General features: G+C 42.3%; 1 protein-coding gene across 6 annotated transcripts in view; it reads left to right on the forward strand.

Annotated features, from left to right (window-relative positions):
* The window catches only part of FRAS1 (Fraser extracellular matrix complex subunit 1), a 741,777-nt gene that overhangs the window by 232,688 nt on the left and 491,229 nt on the right, over positions 1-17,860 (forward strand). The window contains exon 2 of one of the 6 annotated variants that reach the window (XM_033963460.1): positions 1,762-1,883. The exons of the other annotated variants lie outside the window; for them this stretch is intronic. Coding sequence (XP_033819351.1) covers positions 1,854-1,883 — 30 coding nt within the window. The 5' untranslated portion in view covers positions 1,762-1,853. The remainder of the gene's footprint in view (positions 1-1,761; positions 1,884-17,860) is intronic. 6 annotated transcript variants of the gene reach the window in all.

Below are 17,860 nucleotides of genomic sequence, written 5' to 3' on the forward strand. Positions count from 1 at the left end.
GGTAAATAGCGGTTCCTAGAAGGGGGTACATTGGCCCGCGGGGACAAACCTGTTCACCGTTTCCGCGGTCGGTGAATGGCCTTGTCCCCGTCACCGCAGCGACTGCTAGTTTTCTTCCCCGTTTTCGGCGGTGACCCGCGGCTTAAATGCGGTGGCCGCGGGTAAACCGTCACCGTGTCATTCTCTAATGTGTATGATGTGACTAAAACACTATACCACTATGTGATGTGTATGATGAAGCACCACACTATACTTTCTGCGAGATAAAAATTATTTTTGCGGTGGAGTGGTGGGGTTGAGGCGTCTTATACACTATCATAAGATTCTATTCTTTAAACAAATATCCAGACCGCACATACATAAGGGGGTATTAAAACACTATACCAGACATATAACTCTGAAACTGAAACAGGAGGATGTGATTTCAAGGGTGAATAGTTTCCAGAATCCTTTATGCTGATGATAGATTCCCCTAAATAAATAAGTCAATGCTGTTATTTTATTATTGATACCTTTTCTGCTTATTTAATTACTACCCAGTGTATTCACTGCCACTCAGACTACTGCCCAAAAAAGGAATATTTGCTTGTTTCAACTCAATATTTCTTCTTAACAACTGTATCAAAATGACATTAACATGCAGTAATAAAAAATATATTTTTGCTCAAATATGACAATTCCTCAAATCAGTCTTTAGGAAATGCAATAGACTCTCTGTTAACCAGAACTCAATTAACCAAAACTCTCAAGCAACCATAAAAATCTGAGAAATACTGTAATACATTAAATAGAAATGAAAATAAAATCAATTTCTGGCAGAAATGTAAGTGTAAACTTGGCATGTCACGCCTAATTACGCCCATGCTTTGCCTAACACATGTCTGGTAGTTTGTCTGGAGCAGTTTATGGTATTAACACAGAAAAAAGTGGGAACGGACAATGAACACTCCACTGAAGATCATTGATGTAAAACCAACTTGTTTATTTCAATAAAGGACACAAGCACAATTTGACATGTCTAGCTCCTTTGATATTGTAGATCATGGGGGTTTTATTGCACTTGCTTGTTTATTTAGGCATTTGTGGCAGTGTTTTTAAATGGTTCCAAGGGTTTTTAGGGAACAGGTCATATCAAGTAGAGTTTTCTGGCCAATTTTCCTGTGACTGGGATTCTGATTGAGGGATTCCTCAAGGTATCACCAGTTTCCTCAATACTATTTAATATAGTTATGTTATTTTTGGCGAGGAAGTTAGCTGAACTTAATTTTCAATCTTTTATATATGCTGACAATATTACTGTTGTAACAGTGGGTATGTATTAGGCGCATGCTCATTTTGTCTTTCAGTTGAAATGAAGTTCTGAACAGAAAATTGGGAGTCAGTATGACTTTTTGAAAATATAATCAGGCATGCTTTCTAGAAAATCTGAAAAAAATAATTCTGCTAATGTTTAAGTAAGTTCTACTAGGAGCCTCAGGGGCAGCTGTGTTTTTTTTGGCAGAAACAGGCAGTTGCAGGAGTAGTTAATCAGACCTTCCTAGAAGATTTGTTTTGCTCACAACTCAGCAAAGTTTTAGTTTTTTGTATAAGCGCCTTGGTGGGTATAATAGCTAGTTGCATAGTACCTGCACAGATTAGCAGTCTCATGAAATAAAGCCCATATCTATGTGCACGGTCTTTGCTGGCTTCCACCAACATTCTGCTGATCCTGTGAATACTCTGTACTTGAAACTCTGTGATGCATTGAATTATTTATTGCAGGTGAGAACTGGCTGAGTGCAGCCTGACTTTTATTGCCCATATGACCCGCCTGCAGCCGTCGTATCAAATCTACTTTCGGTCAGGTTTTAAAGATGCAAACTTGGCATGATAGTGCAATCCAGGTCAGTGAGAAGGCATTATTGCTTTCTTGGAAGCATGACCCGGAATGTCCCCGTGCCGTCTGAAGGCTTTCATTCCTGCAGTGTATTTTGTGAGGGAGTGAATAAAAGCCATTAATCTTCTCTAACTTAATCAGAAAATGGGAAGGGTGGAAGGCAGAGTTTCTCAGCATGTTGTAAAGGGCTGACAGTAAAATATGGTATAACATTGTTCTGTAAGGAAAAAAAAAAACAGTTTATTTTTCTCACATTACTACTTGGGCACACAATGGGAACAGTGTTTGAAGTAAGTTAGTTACCGATATACGGCTGGAAGTAGGATCTTGTGAATTTCCTGGGCTGCCACAGCTTAATTTTTTGCCATATGACTTAACATATATACTCGAATATAAACCAGGATTTTTGGGCCAGTGACGTTCTTGGTACATAGAAAGCGTGTGGGACAATCGCGCAAGGACAAAGGATCTCAGCAAATGCACGCAGGATGTCAGCGTGCCGGACTAAAAGTTCAATTTAAAGTGCTCCGAGGGGGTGTGTGGGGAGGAACCCCCCAGTTTACTTAGAAGTGTTGGTGCTGCCATTGGGGGATTCGGGGGGGGGGAACCCCCATTGCAGAGGAAAGTGTAATTCTTCCCTGTTTTAGGGAAAATTACAGTTTCTAAGTGGGGTTCCCCCCCACCCCTCAACAGCAGCACCAACACTTCTAAGTAAAGGGGGAGATTCCCCACACACACACCCTCGGAGTGCTTTAAATTTAACTTTTAATCCAGCGCACTGACGTCCTGAGCTCCTTTGTCCACGCGTGATTGTCTGGCGCGCTTTAGTCCCATCACCATGTTCTTACATACTAATTTAGATATTTTATTTTTAATGTACTATATGTACATAATACCTTTTTACTTAAACTTAAACTTAAACTTAAACTTGAAACACTCGACATTTTACCGGCAACAAATGAAGTTGCTTTAAAACTGGTGTAATATGCATCATTTGATTCCCTCTTATCAAAATGTGGAGTGCAACATATTGTATTAACTGCAAAGCATTAATCTTATGTTTTGCTACTCCTAAATACAAAGCAAGGCAGTAATCAATCTTACAGAGTACTAAACTCTGCAAAATTGTTTGAAAATCATATTGTGAAACTAAAGGGTTTTAGACTATTCAACACAAGTAATTAAAAAAAAAAAGACTTTATTACTTGAGATACTTGTACATTTATTGTCGACTGGAGAATTTAATATAACACCCGACAGATGTAACTCCTTCTATACCGGGATCAAAATACCACGTAAATTCATAGTTGTAGCCCAGATCTCATCATCATGTTTTCCTGTAACCATAACTTGGGTTTTAGGCACATTCAAAACCAATTTATTTTCGGTCATCCAATTCCCAACTTCTTGTAAATACTCATTCCATCTATTTTGAAATGTCTCACCCCATCCAAATACAGGGAAAACATTGTAAATCATCTGGTTAGGGGGGATAAAGGAGAGAAGAAGAGATGCTGGACCTTGTGGTGGGTAAAACATTGAGAGTATGCCAGGAGGATGAGAGGAAGGGTGCCAGGGAAGGAGTGAGTGAGTACCAAGAGGAATGGTGTAATGAGGTGTGTGCCAGGAGCAAGGAGAGAGAGTACAAGGGAAGAAAGGGAAGATGACAAATGGGAGAAGGGATAAAGATAAGAGGAGGGTTTGAGATGAGAAAGGTAAAGGGAGGGTAAAGGCAAGACAAGGGAGGGTGAGGTAAGGTGAAAGGAGAGGAAGATATGAGAGAAGGTTGAGGAAGAGAGGTGGGAAGAGACAAAAGGAGAGAGAGAAGGAAGGAAGGAGGAAAACAGAAAAAATAAGCAAGGAGAATAGGTTGGAAGGAAGAAAAGATGCAAGAAAAGTGAAAGTTGAAGCAATTGTGGAGAGGAGGGAGGGTGTGAGGGAGTGGGAAGGAGAGGAGCAAGGGGTGTATGTGAGAGAGGGAATGGAGAGAGGAAGAAGAATAGAAGAACATAGGACATGGGAACAAATTTTTCCCCGTCCCCGTGGGAACTCATTTCCTGTTCAGTCTCCACGAGTCCTTTTCCTTCCCTGCTCCATTCCTGCAAGCTTTGTCCTCATCTGTACAAGCCTGAAACACTTTAAAATCATAAGTGTTTGAGGCTTGTAGGGTTAAGGCAGAGCTTACAGGGATAGCGACAAAACTCGTGGGGACGGGGCAGGGAAAATTGAGGTTTTTTTTTTTTTTTAAATTTATTTCTTATATACCGCTATACCGTGAGGTTCAAAGCGGTTTACAAAAAAGATACATTAAAGATAGAATAAAATAAATAAAGATAGGCACTTGGAAGTTCCCTTACTGTCCCGAAGGCTCACAATCTAGCTAAAGTACCTGAGAAAACAATTTATGAATAGTAAAGATATAAAATATAAAGACAGAGGTAGAGATAGAGACAGAATATGAATATTCCAACAAGTATTCAATAAATATATTAAATTAGGATTAATTGAGTTCCCATGGGGACGGAGAAAAACTTGTCCTTGTGTCATTTTCTAAAAGGGAAAATAAATGGAAACTCTAGCATAAAGAAAAGAAAGATGACAAGATGGAAAAATCTAGAGGAAATGCCGAGAGAACAAAATGGGTAATACATAGAAAAAAAACAAATCAGGTGAGAGAGAAAATGTGGAGAAAGAAGAGTGAAGGCCTAGAGAAATGAAAATAAATCTAAATGAAATAATAGAAAAGGAGATAAGATGAGAAGACTATATTAAGAAATACAACAGGACTGAACTGGTGGGAAGAAGCTAGTGACAGCAAGCCTTTTTTTTTTTTTTTTTTTAAACTTCATTGATTTTCCAAATGTCAATAGTGCAAGACACAAATATATAACATATAATAAGTCGATAAAAGCACTTTCATCTTACAAATATACATGACAAACCATTTTATCCTACCCACCCAATGATTAATCAATAAATACAAATTCTTTCAATAACCTTTTCCTATTCAAAAAAGTAATGCTTGGGAGGAAGGGATGAGAGAGAGAGAGAGTGAGTGTGCGAGCGTGCTTGTGTGTTGCGTTCCCTGTACCTTGTCCCCTCCCCCAGGGGAAACAGGCAAACTATACCCATGACATTCCCACTTCCACACATCCAAACAAGTTTCTTTCCTTTTTCATGCCTTCTCTTTCTTGAACCCAGGCCTTCAGAAAAACTTGTCATCCAAAAATGCAAGGTTTCCTCTTGTTGTCCATATTCTTTTCCATGTCTAAAGATACATTTCTTCAAACTTTGGCAATTTATGCCCATGTTTACCTGTCCGGCATTCAAGTTGTTTTGTCGTTCCACGTTATCAGTAAGGTGTCATGGTGAAGAGTGCCATATCAATCAGAAATACGAGTAAGACAAATCAACCAAAGTGCTTCTGCTGCTGAGATTTTTGGATGTAAAAAGCTTCGCCCTAGAGGTGGGTTGAAGCGTTGGAGCCTGGTGTTAGTTGAAGACTGGCTTTGTTGTTCAATTGTCATTGCTATTCTGGGATGCTCAGTGTTTATCAGCACTTTCTCAGCCAGGGCAGTTGGAATTCTTTTCAGCCGCACAAATCTTTATCCTGACACTTTGCTGACAGGCTTGCACACAAGCAGCTTAAAGTATTGCCCTAGCATGAATGCAAAACTGTTGTCACACAGTGGCCACATTTATTTATTTTATTGGGGGGGATTTATTAACTGCTTTTTTTCTTGAAGAGATCCCCCCAAAATGGTTTACAATACATTGAATAGTAATCAGGTGCTATTAAGTATTTTTCCCTATCTGTCCTGGCAGGCTTACAGGCAAAAAACAAAAGGAATTGACCCCAAAATATCCACAAAGAAGAAAATCCAGAGAAAACCAATCTAACCGTGGTACCTGGGGCAATGTGGAAGGTTAAGTGACTTGCCCAGAGTTACAGGGAGCAAGCTTTGATTGAACTCACAACTAGAGAATGACATGGTGGCAGTGGGGGGGGGGGTGCTCACTGCGGGCACGAGGATAAGGCCACCTACCACCCCGTGGAGTGATGAATGGCCTTGTCCCTGCAATTAAGGGAGGGAAGGCGTGCGGTCACCGATCATGCGCAGCCCCCTCCCTCCCTCTGGCCAAATCTATCTCCCTCCCTCTCCCTTCGTGGCACTTTAGTAAAGAAACTTACTGAAGCCGGCAAAGTCAGCCTTCCTGCCGTTGCATGTGTGTAGCCAGAAGCTTCTCCTCTGACACAACTTCCGGTTACGTCGGAAGAGAAGCTTCCGTCCACACACACGCAACTGTAGGCACAGGCAGGCAGTCTCCGCCGGCTTCAGTAAGTTTCTTTACTAAAGCGCCGCGAAGGTAAGGGGGAGGGAGGGAGATAGATTTGGCTTTGGGAGTTCCTGGCAGCCCTGACGCCCAACAAAGCTCGAGCCCAGCCAGGGACCTAAGCACATATTGATCAGAGCAGACCCAGCTCCACTCCAATCCTTAGTTGTCTGTTACAAGTCTGAACAGCAACAAACCTCGTGCCGTTTATCCGCCGCCTCATTTCCTAGCAACATCTGCCACGACTCCACCCATCTTACACGTTGCCGCCGTCAGCGATTGCCCTGGTATGACCAATAAACGTAGTGATTCACAGGAACGTTTTGAGATTCAATGGAGACACGACAATGCAAATCCCAGATGTCATGACGTCAAGATGGTTTGAGGCGCCCATACACATGCGACTGCAGGCACAGGCAGGCAGTCTCCGCCGGCTTCAATAAGTTTCTTTACTAATGCGCCGCGAAGGAAAAGGGGAGGGAGGGAGATTCTCGAGCTGCTGAAGGGTGGCAAAGTGGCGAGAGGGAAGGGTGGATGCTGCAGGGATGGGGACGGGACGGGGAAGGGGCAGTGAAGGGGACAGCGGGGATGGGGCGATGAAGGAGATGGTGGTCCGGTGACGGGGCAGTGATGGGAACAGATTTTTTCCACGTGTCATTCTCTACTCACAACCTCAGGGTCCAGAAAAATGGTTTAAAAAAATCAGCACTTTTTTTTTTTTCTCTTCTTCTTTTACCTTTTCATATGTACACTCTAGAGTTTGGACTGTTTTGAATTGATAGAATTTTTTACCATACATCCAATATGAATGTTAATTAAAAATTATTCATCTTATTACTTATTTATTTTAAATATATCGATTCTTCCTTCTTTTCTTCCCCATATCTTATCTTTATTTATTATTTTTTAATACTATTTTTCTTGAAATAATTGGACTATTATAGCACTTATTATATTGATATATCGTATATTTTATTATACATGTTGGTTTATTATTGTATTTGTACCATTAGGACCCCTGCCGAAGGTTAGTCCGAAACACGGACCGTGTTGGGTCCCTCATCTGGTAAAAGGTTTTTAATTAAAAGATTTATTTGTCATAATAAAGACTGCCTGCATCGTGTACAAAACTTGCAGTTTTTTGGTTTGTTTGTTCTCAAGTGCTGATTTATACCATTTTTTGGACGTCTTAGTGTTTTTGAAAATGCCTCTAAGCTTCTTTTTTGAGAATTGCACACAGTATTTGAGGTGCGACTGCACCATGGAATGATACAAAGGTATTATAACATTTTCATCTTTGTTTTCCATTTCCTTCCTGATAATTCCTAACATTCTATTTGTTTTCCTAGCTGCCGCTGCACACTGAGCAAAAGGTTTCAATGTGTCCTCAACGAGGACTCCAAGCGTGGAACCCTGCATCACATATAGCCATAATTCAGAATCCTCTTTCCCACATTCATCGCTTTGCACTTGCAATGTCATCTGCCTTTTTGGCACCGACTAGTCAAATTAGGGTTTCGCTGTCCCCTAAGTGAACAGATCATCTTTGCTTGGTACAAAGTTAAACACAATAGCATTCTTGCTATTTATTTGCAGTTTTCACAGATTCAGAATAAGATCACAGTGACTGTAACAGGTGCAGAGAAGTCTACAGTCAATACTTTTTTTTAACACCTTCCAAATGTTTACTGTAACTCCTCCAGTGCTTTTCCATTCTTGCTTTGGAATAGACTCCCCACCCTTACATGTCCTTGCTAATGCTTCTAGCTCTGAAATATCTTTGGTCTCCTTGCAAGGACTGTGTGTTTGAGATCTCCCTGCAGAGGTTCAGTAAGGATGTGCAAAGTGCATTCATTTAACACATATTTGATTTGTTACTGTGACTTAAAACAATTTAGCATGCACTGATTTGATTTAATGTATGTTAATGTACAAATGAATGCATGCTGAGTCAATTAACATGTGTTAAATTCTAATGCAGATGTTATTTTATTATAAATGTGTGAAATGAACAGAAAAATTGACCAGAAATTGGGGGGGGGGGGGGGGGGGGGAAAGCCCAAATGAACCAAAAGTGAACTAAAATTTTTGCCCTTTGCACATACATAATTTTTTTTTTTTTTTTGGGGGGGGGGTTGTTTGTTTGTTTTTAAATCTTTATTCATTTTAAAACCAGCACAAAGTGCAACATATTATCAATCAATTAACACAATAGACAGCACTCAATTCCTTCAAATGATACAATAAATACATAACCCTCTCCCCATCCCTACCCACCCACCCTTCCTAAAAGTGTAAAAACACTTAATATAATGGAAATGATTAAGATAAACAACCTTGCAATCAAATAATAAATTAATTACATACCCCCCTGCCACCCACCCAGCCTGGATGTGTATAATCAAAGGGCTAAAACCAATAATCAATCTTTACAAAATTTTGTCAATGGGTCCAAAACAACCTTAAATTTCTTATGTCCCAAATGTATTGCTCTCAAACCTTCAAATTTATAAGTTTGGCATAAGGATTCCTACCAAAAACTATAGTTTAACCTGTCCCAATTTTTCCAATTCTTCATAATAAGTTGTATGGCAACTGTCATGATGGAAAGTAATTTTTTGTTATGGGAAGTTATTGGACTCTTGGCCCTCATTAATGTGCCAAATAATATCAAGGGACAAAAGAGGAGCAGATGATCCAATGGCCCTATATCGAGATGACAGTGCCAGCATCTATTTAACTATCTACTTTTTGTAATCTAATAGGGGTCCAAAAACTTTTATGTAACAAAAAAAACCATGTTTGTCTCAAAGATGCTGACGATGAACATCTCATCCTCCAAATCCAAATTCGTGGCCATTGAGACGCAGAAATCTTGTGCTTTATCTCAATGCTCCAAATGTCTCTACAACTAGTTTTTTGTTTCTTATAGAGAATGACACGGTGGCTGTTACCCGCCGAAATGGTGAGGGGGGAAAAAAGTACTCACTGTGGGTTTGAGGACAAGGCCATCCACCGCCCCCTGGAGCGGAGAATGGCCTTGTCCCTGCAGTTAAGGGAAGGAACGCGTGCAGTCACCAATCGCGCGCGGCCCCCTCCCTCCTTCCTACCTACACAAATCTATCTATCTCCCTCCCTCCCCGTTACCTTCGCGGCACGTTTTGAATAACTTTCACAAAGCCGTCGGAGCCTGCAAGCAGTAGCGTGCGTATGCGGGCGGAAGCTTCTTCTCTGACACAACTTCCAATTGCGTCAGAAGAAAGCTTCCACCCACACACGCACGCTACTGCTTGCAGACTTTGACGGCTTTGTGAAAGTCACTCAAAACGCGCCAACAGACGCTGAAAGGACATGGGGAAGATAGAGTGGGGAGAGAAGATGCTAAAGGGAAATGGGGATGACAGAGTGGAGAGAAGATGCTGGAAGGGAAGAAGACAGAGATGCCAGACTATGGGGGAGCTGAGGGAAGAAGATGGGTGCCAGACCAATTTGGGGGGGGGGGGAGGGAGAGACACAGTAACAGAGCAAATGGAAGACGCAGAGAGAAGACAGACAGCGGATGGAGGAATTGAATGAGAAGATGAGGGAAGCAGAAACCAGACAACAAAGGTAGAAAAAAATGTTTCCTATTTATTTATTTTGCTTTAGGATAAAGTAGTTTATCAATTGTGTTTATAAAAATTTATAAACAAAGCCCTGCCAGCTGAACAACTCTTTCTCTAGTTCAGCAGCCAGAATTTTGATTTATAAGGAAGGAATAAGCTAAATATTGCAGTACTGAGGCTTGTATGGATGCTGCGGGGACAGTGGTTGCGGGGATGGGGCAGTGACAGAGACGTGGGGCAGTGGTCGCGAGGATGGGGACAAATTTTTTCTTCGTGTCATTCTCTAGTTTCTTATTCATATAACCAGATATTAATTTATACCACTGGGCGGCCTGATGTCCTAGGACAGCGATGGCGAACCTATGGCACGCGTGCCAACTGTGGCACGCGAAGGCCTTGCAGCTGGCACGTGCAGGGCCGCCATCAGGGCAGTAATACCAGGGGGTGCACAGGAGAGAGAGCTGAACGGGGACGATGGGGGACCCGCGGGGTTAAATATAACTCGAACCGCGAGGCTCGTCTTCTACTCCGACTGCCCTGCCGCTCACACAGCCGATCGGAAATCTTCCCCGACGTCAGCGCTGACGTCCGCCCTCCGATGTCAGCGCTGAAGTCGGGGAAGATTTCCGATCGGCTATGTGTGCGCGGCGGGACAGGCAGACAAGCCTACGCGGCTCGAGCTACATTTTGCTGAGAAAGTTGCTAAGATGGGCTGGGAGACAAAGGGGGAGGGAGTGCGTTTTGGAAACAAGGCATGAACTTGGGAGAAAGGAAGGGAGGGAAAGAGATGCTGAGGTGGGGGAGGGAATGGGTTTTTGGACACAAGGCATGATCTTGGGAGAGAGGAAGGGAGGGAAAGAGATGCTGAGGTGGGGGATGGAATGGGTTTTTGGACACAGAAAGCATGAACTTGGGAGAGAGGAAAGGAGGGAAAGAGATGCTGAGGTGGGGGAAGGAATGGGTTTTTGCACACAGAAGGCAAGGACTTGGGAGAGAGGAAAGGAGGGAAAGAGATGCTGAGGTGGGGGATGGAATGGGTTTTTGGACACAGAAAGCATGAACTTGGGAGAGAGGAAAGGAGGGAAAGAGATGCTGAGGTGAGGGAGGGAATGGGTTTTTGGACCCAGAAAGCATGAACTTGGGAGAGAGGAAGGAGGGAAAGAGATGCTGAGGTGGGGGAGGGAATGGGTTTTTGGACACAGAAGGCATGAACTTGGGAGAGGGGAAGGGAGGGAAAGAGATCCTGAGGTGGGGGAGGGAATGGGTTTTTGGACACAGAAGGCATGAACTTGGGAGAGAGGAAGGGAGGGAAAGAGATGCTGAGGTGGGGGAGGGAATGGGTTTTTGGACACAGAAAGCATGAACTTGGGAGAGAGGAAAGGAGGGAAAGAGATGCTGAGGTGGGGGAGGGAATGGGTTTTTGGACACAAGGCATGGACTTGGGAGAGAGGAAGGGAGGGAAAGAGATGCTGAGGTGGGGGAGGGAATGTGTTTTTGGACACAAGGCATGGACTTGGGAGAGAAGAAGGGAGGGAAAGAGATGCTGAGGTGGGGGAGGGAATGTGTTTTTGGACACAGAAGGCAAGGACTTGGGAGAGAGGAAGGGAGGGAAAGAGATGGTTGTGTACACGGGGAATAGAAGAAAGGAGAATTTTTGGTCATAGGGAGGAAGTGAGGTACAGACAGTGGCATACCAAGGTGGGGGTAGGGGCAATCTGCCCCGGTTTTACACCCCAAGGGGGTGCACAGCTGGCCACCCTCCAGTGTTCTCCCTAGGCTGGCAAACTGCGTCTCTTTAGCCACTTGAGTGCCACCGCCGCCATTGGGAACAGGCCGGTGCCAAGTTCTCCCTGCTTTTCCCTGTGGGGCCGACCATCTCTCACCACCCGCGTCAATTCTGATGTCTGAGAGATGTTCTGGGCCAGCCAATCGCTGCCTGGCTGGCCCAGAACGTCTTCTCCGATGTTAGAATTGACATCGAGTGGCGAGAGTTGGTCGGCCCCGTGGGGAAGAGAAGCAGGGCGAACTCGGCACCGGCCTGTTCCCGATAGCGGCAGTGGCAGCCTATTCCCCAGTGGCGATGGCAGCATTTTCCCAATGGTGGTGGCATAGGGGAGGGCAAGGAGAAAGAAAGGGGGGGACATGGAGCCAAAGAAAAGAAAGAGGGCTGGGTGAAACAAAGAAAAATGGGGCACGGAGAGAGAGAGAAAGACAGACATACAGAATGAAAGGGGGTATGGAGAGAGAGAAAAAGAAAGAAGGGTTCAGGGTGAAACAAAGAAAAAGTTTGGGGAGGGAATGAGGTCTGGAGGAGAGAAAGCATACAGGAGGCTGAAAAAAGGGAAGAAATATTGGATGCACAGTCAGAAGAATAAAGTGCAACCAGAGACTGATGAAATTACCAAAGGTAGGAAAATGATTTTATTTTCAATTTAGTGATCAAAATGTGTCCGTTTTGAGAATTTATATATGCTGTCTATATTTTGCACTATGACCCCCTTTTACTAAACCGCTATAGCGTTTTTTAGCTCAGGGAGCCTATGAGCTTCAAGAGCAGCGTGGGGCATTCAGCACAGGTCCCTGCGCTAAAAACTGCTATCGCGGTTTAGTAAAAAGGGAGGGGGAATATTTGTCTATTTTTGTATAGTTGTTACTGAGGTGACATTGCATAAAGTCATCTGCCTGACCTCTTTGAAAACCCGCGGAATATAAATGATAATTAACATTTTCTCTGCGTACAGCGTGCTTTGTGTTTTTAAAATTTTATTGTTGGTAGATCATTTTGACTTGGCCACAAAGGTAAGGGGGAGGGAGGGGAGCTGCTGAAAGAGTCTACCTTGACGTGGTTGCAGGCTTACAAATCTTTTGGCCAAAGAGTGCGGCAACAGAGAAAAGTATGTGTGTATTCGGCCCATGAATGAAATCATTAAAACATTATAAATTGCCAATAAATTGAAATGAAAACCAAAGGATTGTGAATCAAATTGATTCTCTGACAATACAAAGATTCCAACCTTTAAAAATGATGTTACATAGTTCAGGCAACTTTATAAAGAGTTTTTAGATACTAAAATCTTGTTATTAAGGTTTAATTGACGTGCTGGCACTTTGAGGAAATTCTTTGGTTTTGTGCGGCAGTTTGGGCACTCGGGCTCAAAAAGGTTAGCCATCACTGTCCTAGGAAATCAATCTGAAAGCATAGGACCGGCAAGCTATACTGATTTTTTTAGATTTCACCAATCAGGGAACCCCTTCTGAATGGCTTGCTTCAACTGCAACCAATTATAATTTTGAGACTTTGAATACCAAATTTTCAATAATAGTTAAATCTTGGGACTGTAAGCCCATTTTGAAACTTTCATTTATCTTTCTTTTAAATACTACTTCATAGTTGTATAATTTGGACTGTTTTCTTGGTGAAATATGCACCCACGTTCTTCACTTCCTATGGAACATTATTGTAGCTTCTAGGATTTGTTTTTTAGTTGAATCTATTCTTTCACCCATATCAGAGGCAACAAAACACCTTTTTGTTCAAGAGTTCAAACAAATCAATCTATGGGCCTATCTCCTGATTATCTAGTTGCGTATGCTGTATTGGACAAAATAATAATGTGGCAGTGGCACCAGTGCCACTCCCTATTCTAATGCCAATCCCACACAATAATTTGTTTGACAGTGGCTGTCCTGTATCCCCTAAGCATTAGAGGATGACTGAAACCACTGGTTTTGTTTCCAGCCAAAACTGTGTGCAACTGAAATCTGCAGCTTGGTTTCAGCCAGAACTGAAGTCAAAAGCAAAAAATGTTGTGCTTGACCCTGCTTTCTGGAGAAGACACTCTTCTCCCGGCTGCCACCACTCCCTGGGCTGCTGCTGCTGCCCATCTAGGCACTTCCTGAGTATCAGTGGGCCTTCCATAGGCCTTCCTTAACAAGCCCTGGTGGACTTGTGGCCTCCAGGAGCAGGAAAGAACCACACTCTTTCCTACCCAATGCTGCTCCCTACCTGGTGCTGCTGCTGCTTTAAAATGGCTGCCAAGATTTCCCATGATAACCTTGTGAGACTGTGCCGGCACAGGAGGTCCCGGCAGCCATGTTGAGATTGGCCCTGGCTTGAGGGGGTGGGGGTGGAGAGTTTTGGTTTCAGCCGAAAATGTAACGGCATTTTCAGCTGAAACTCAAAGCGGGATTTTGGTCTGGTTTTGCTGCCAGATTTGAAACCGAAATTTGCTCAGCCTCTACTAAGCATAATAGTTCCATCTTCATTCTTAATGGTTGGCAGGATATTCTTGTGTATCTGATATAGTTGTGGCAGAAGAGTTTAATTTCTGTTAAATCACTCCAAAACACGCACTTCCACTATGTTTCAGGTTTAGTAATGTTTTCTTGTGCATTTAGATGATGGCTTTGGCCCTGATTCTATAAATGGCGTCTAACTTACGCTGGGTTTTACTAAACAGTGGTAGAGGTTTGAACTGCAGTCCAATAAGGTAAATGCTCTGATGCTCATAGAGTTCCTATGAGTGTCGAAGCATTTATCTTGCCTGCCTGCAGTAAAAACCTCTACTGCCATTTAGTAAAAGGGTCATTCCATGTCAAGTGGACCAGGAGCCCACGCTTGACCCCCCTTGAAATCCAACCAAATTTTACAGGGGTGTTGTCTAGGGTTTCAAATGAAACTCTTCAAAATTTTTTGGATCTAGCTCAATCTCGTCAGGAGCTAAGGGTGGTTGAACGAAAGTAATTGATCCATTCCCATGCCTCGTGTGACCTAAAACGCCAACTTTGCTTAAGCACTGCTGCAGAAGAAAACTACCTAGGAGTCTGAAATTTTGAAGTTTGGTACGACATCTTGGGGCAAGTGTCTGTGCCAAGTTTGAAATCTTTTGCGAATTTGCTTCCATTTCTACAGGTCAGCAAAGTAGGCAAAAAAAATTCACGAACGAAAATTTTTGGCAAAGTTTAGCTCCATACTGCTGCTGGTAGGTAAGTCAGCTGAGGGTAGAACTTTACCAGCAGACGTGTACCATGAGGTACTTCCTAGATTTGCAATATGAGCTTTTACAGTCAAGTGAAGCTGAAGATATAACCATCCCAAAAAATATGGCTTTATGCATTTATGCAAATTTTCACTGTTTTTCAGATTCAAATATCTCTAATGTGTAGTAAGCGCGATTCTATAAGTGGCTCCTAGCTGGTTGATTGACAATCACACTGAACTGCGCCTAGTAGTTAGATGCCATTTAAAGAACCAGGGCCTCTATGATGAGGTTTTGGAAAAGGCAACTATCCCATACAGCAGTGGTTCCCAACTCTGTCCTGGAGGAACACCAGGCCAATTGGGTTTTCAGGCTAGCCCTAATGAATATGCATGAAGCAAATTTGCATGCCTATCACTTCCATCATATGCAAATCTCTCTCATGCATATTCATTAGGGCTAGCCTGAAAACCCGATTGGCCTGGTGGTCCTCCAGGACAGGGTTGGGAATCACTGCCATACAGATCACTCTTTTGCAAGCAATGCTGTATTACGGACCTGTGGGAAATATGCTAGGGTCTGCTTAACTTTTCAGCAGTCTCAATTATCTGCAGTTTTCCCTCATTTATATAAATAAGAGAAAGCTACTGATGATTGAGATTGTTTGGAAAATTCCACCCTCATATGGCAGCCTAGGACTGTATAACTTTTCAGCAGGTCATTGCAGTGATTTTTAGGCTGTTGCAGATCTGACAGGCCCTTCTTTCAGAGCTTTTCTTGGTTTTCCGGCATTTGCCTTGACTTAAAGCAGGGGTAGGGAACTCCGGTCCTCGAGAACCGTATTCCAGTCGGGTTTTCAGGATTTCTCCAATGAATATGCACTGAAAGCAATGCATGCAAATAGATCTCATGCGTATTCATTGGGGAAATCCTGAAAACCCGACTGGAATACGGCTCTCGAGGACCGGAGTTCCCTACCCCTGACTTAAAGTTTCATGTAACTTTCATTTCTTAGCAAGGTTTCTGACAAGCCCCCCTGCTGAAAGAGTTTGGAGATTGTATATAGAGTCTTATATCACTTACCAATTTTGCAAGGGGGGGAATGGACATCAACTTCTTAGAGATTAAGGGGACATCCTCCGCTAATCCCCCTAGTGGAATGCTGCTCATTGAGTACATTTCTGAAATCTAGTTGTCTTTGGTAGCAGGTGTAAATATCGGTGTTCACTGTTTGTATGCAAATGGGCATCTCCACTTCTAAAATGGGGAATACATGTTTAATTTTTAGGCTTAGCAGTCCAAAACACATACAGTCTACACTCCCTTGCCATATGCACATTTTCCAGTTTTTGATGTTTATATTAGAGAACATGGGGACAAATTTTTCCCTGTCCCCGCAGGAACTCAATTTTCCCGTTCCGTTCCCGCAAGTTTTGTTGCTGTCCCTGTCCCATTCCTGTAAGCTCTTCCTTAACCACACAAGCCTCGAACACGTGTGCATATGAAGATGGAGCTTGCAGGAATGGGGCAGGGACAGGAAAAGAACTCGCAGGGTTGGGAAAATGAATTTCCGTGGGGAAGGGGAAAAATTTGTTGCCTTGTCATTCTCTAATGACTTTGTAAAATTGGAATTTATTACTTATGTAATACAAACATCTAAATTCCTAAGATGAAAACAGTGCTTTTAAAATAAGCTGTTTAGAGAATGACCCGGTGACAAAATTAATCACCATTCCCATCCTCGCAGATAATTGCGGGAAACCACCCCCATCTTATTCTTTAAGGATAGAGGGAAGAATCAGAGTATATGAATGGGCACAACCACTGACCCTGAAGAATGCTGGTGTAGAAGGACTGAGGTTCAGATAGACACTAATGAATGGCACAGGATGGTTAGAACATAAGACCATAAGTGTTTGCATACTGGGACAGACCAAAGGTCCATCAAGCCCAGTATCCTGTTTCCAGCAGAGGCCAACCCAGGTCCCAAGTACCTGGCAAAAAACCAAACAGTAGCAACATTCCAGAGTTGATTGTGATGTCATAATGCCTCATGCCTAAGAGCCAACCTCATCAGTAATGTCACAATGGCTTCATTATCCTATACTTGACTCAAATAAGAATCGGTATGAATGAGCACAACCACTGATCCTAAAGCGTTGCATTGAATGCTGGTGTAGAAGGACTGAGGTTGAGATAGACACTAAAGAATGGCATGATATGGTTTCCCACGGTAATCCGCGAGGACAGGAACAGTGATGAGTTTTGTCACTGTGCCATTCTCTAGCCTAGTTGCCTATAAGTCCATAATACAGCTGTGCTTACATAACAGCACTCTGCGTGGGAGAGTTGCCTCTGCATCATATTAATAACTTTAAGAAAAGTTATAATGAATCAATTGCAAGGGTGTCCATAATTTTGGACCTACTGTGTTCACTGTTTTGTTGGTTTTTTTAAATTTTGAATCTGTAAAAACCTGCAGATTAAATTAGGCTCCTTTTATGAACCATGTTGAGGCTTTTTTATTGCCAGCCGCAGAGGTATTTTTTTCATTTTTTTTAATTGAAGTTTAACATATAACAAGTGATTAAATAAAATACAACAAAATTTTACATAACAAATGATTTATAAATGTAAAACATAGATGCAGAGAAGACTAAAAGCATCTATGTAGACAATTTTAAATATACATATGTAACCATACGATTAGGTAAAGACCAAAGATTAGATAAGATTCGATTAGAACTCATTTTAGTAAATTAAGCATCAGAAGCAATAAGTAAAACATTAGGATAAGAAATTATACTCAAAGTTACCAGCTGAAATGTAATAATTACCTCAAAAATGAGAAGAGACATGGGTAAAATACCAGTCTGAAGGGAAGCAAAAACAGAAGAACTCATTCCATTCTGCCTTCCTCAGGAGTATACACAGGAATAATTGACAAACAAGTAAAATGTTGGCAAAAATAATAAAAACATAGAAACTTAGATACTTTGGAAACGTAACAAATGTTCAGACTTATGTGCAGTACTAAATAAATAATAAAAAATGAATATGCATAA

This window comes from Geotrypetes seraphini, chromosome 1 (assembly GCF_902459505.1).
Source record: "Geotrypetes seraphini chromosome 1, aGeoSer1.1, whole genome shotgun sequence".
NCBI lineage: Eukaryota > Metazoa > Chordata > Amphibia > Gymnophiona > Dermophiidae > Geotrypetes > Geotrypetes seraphini.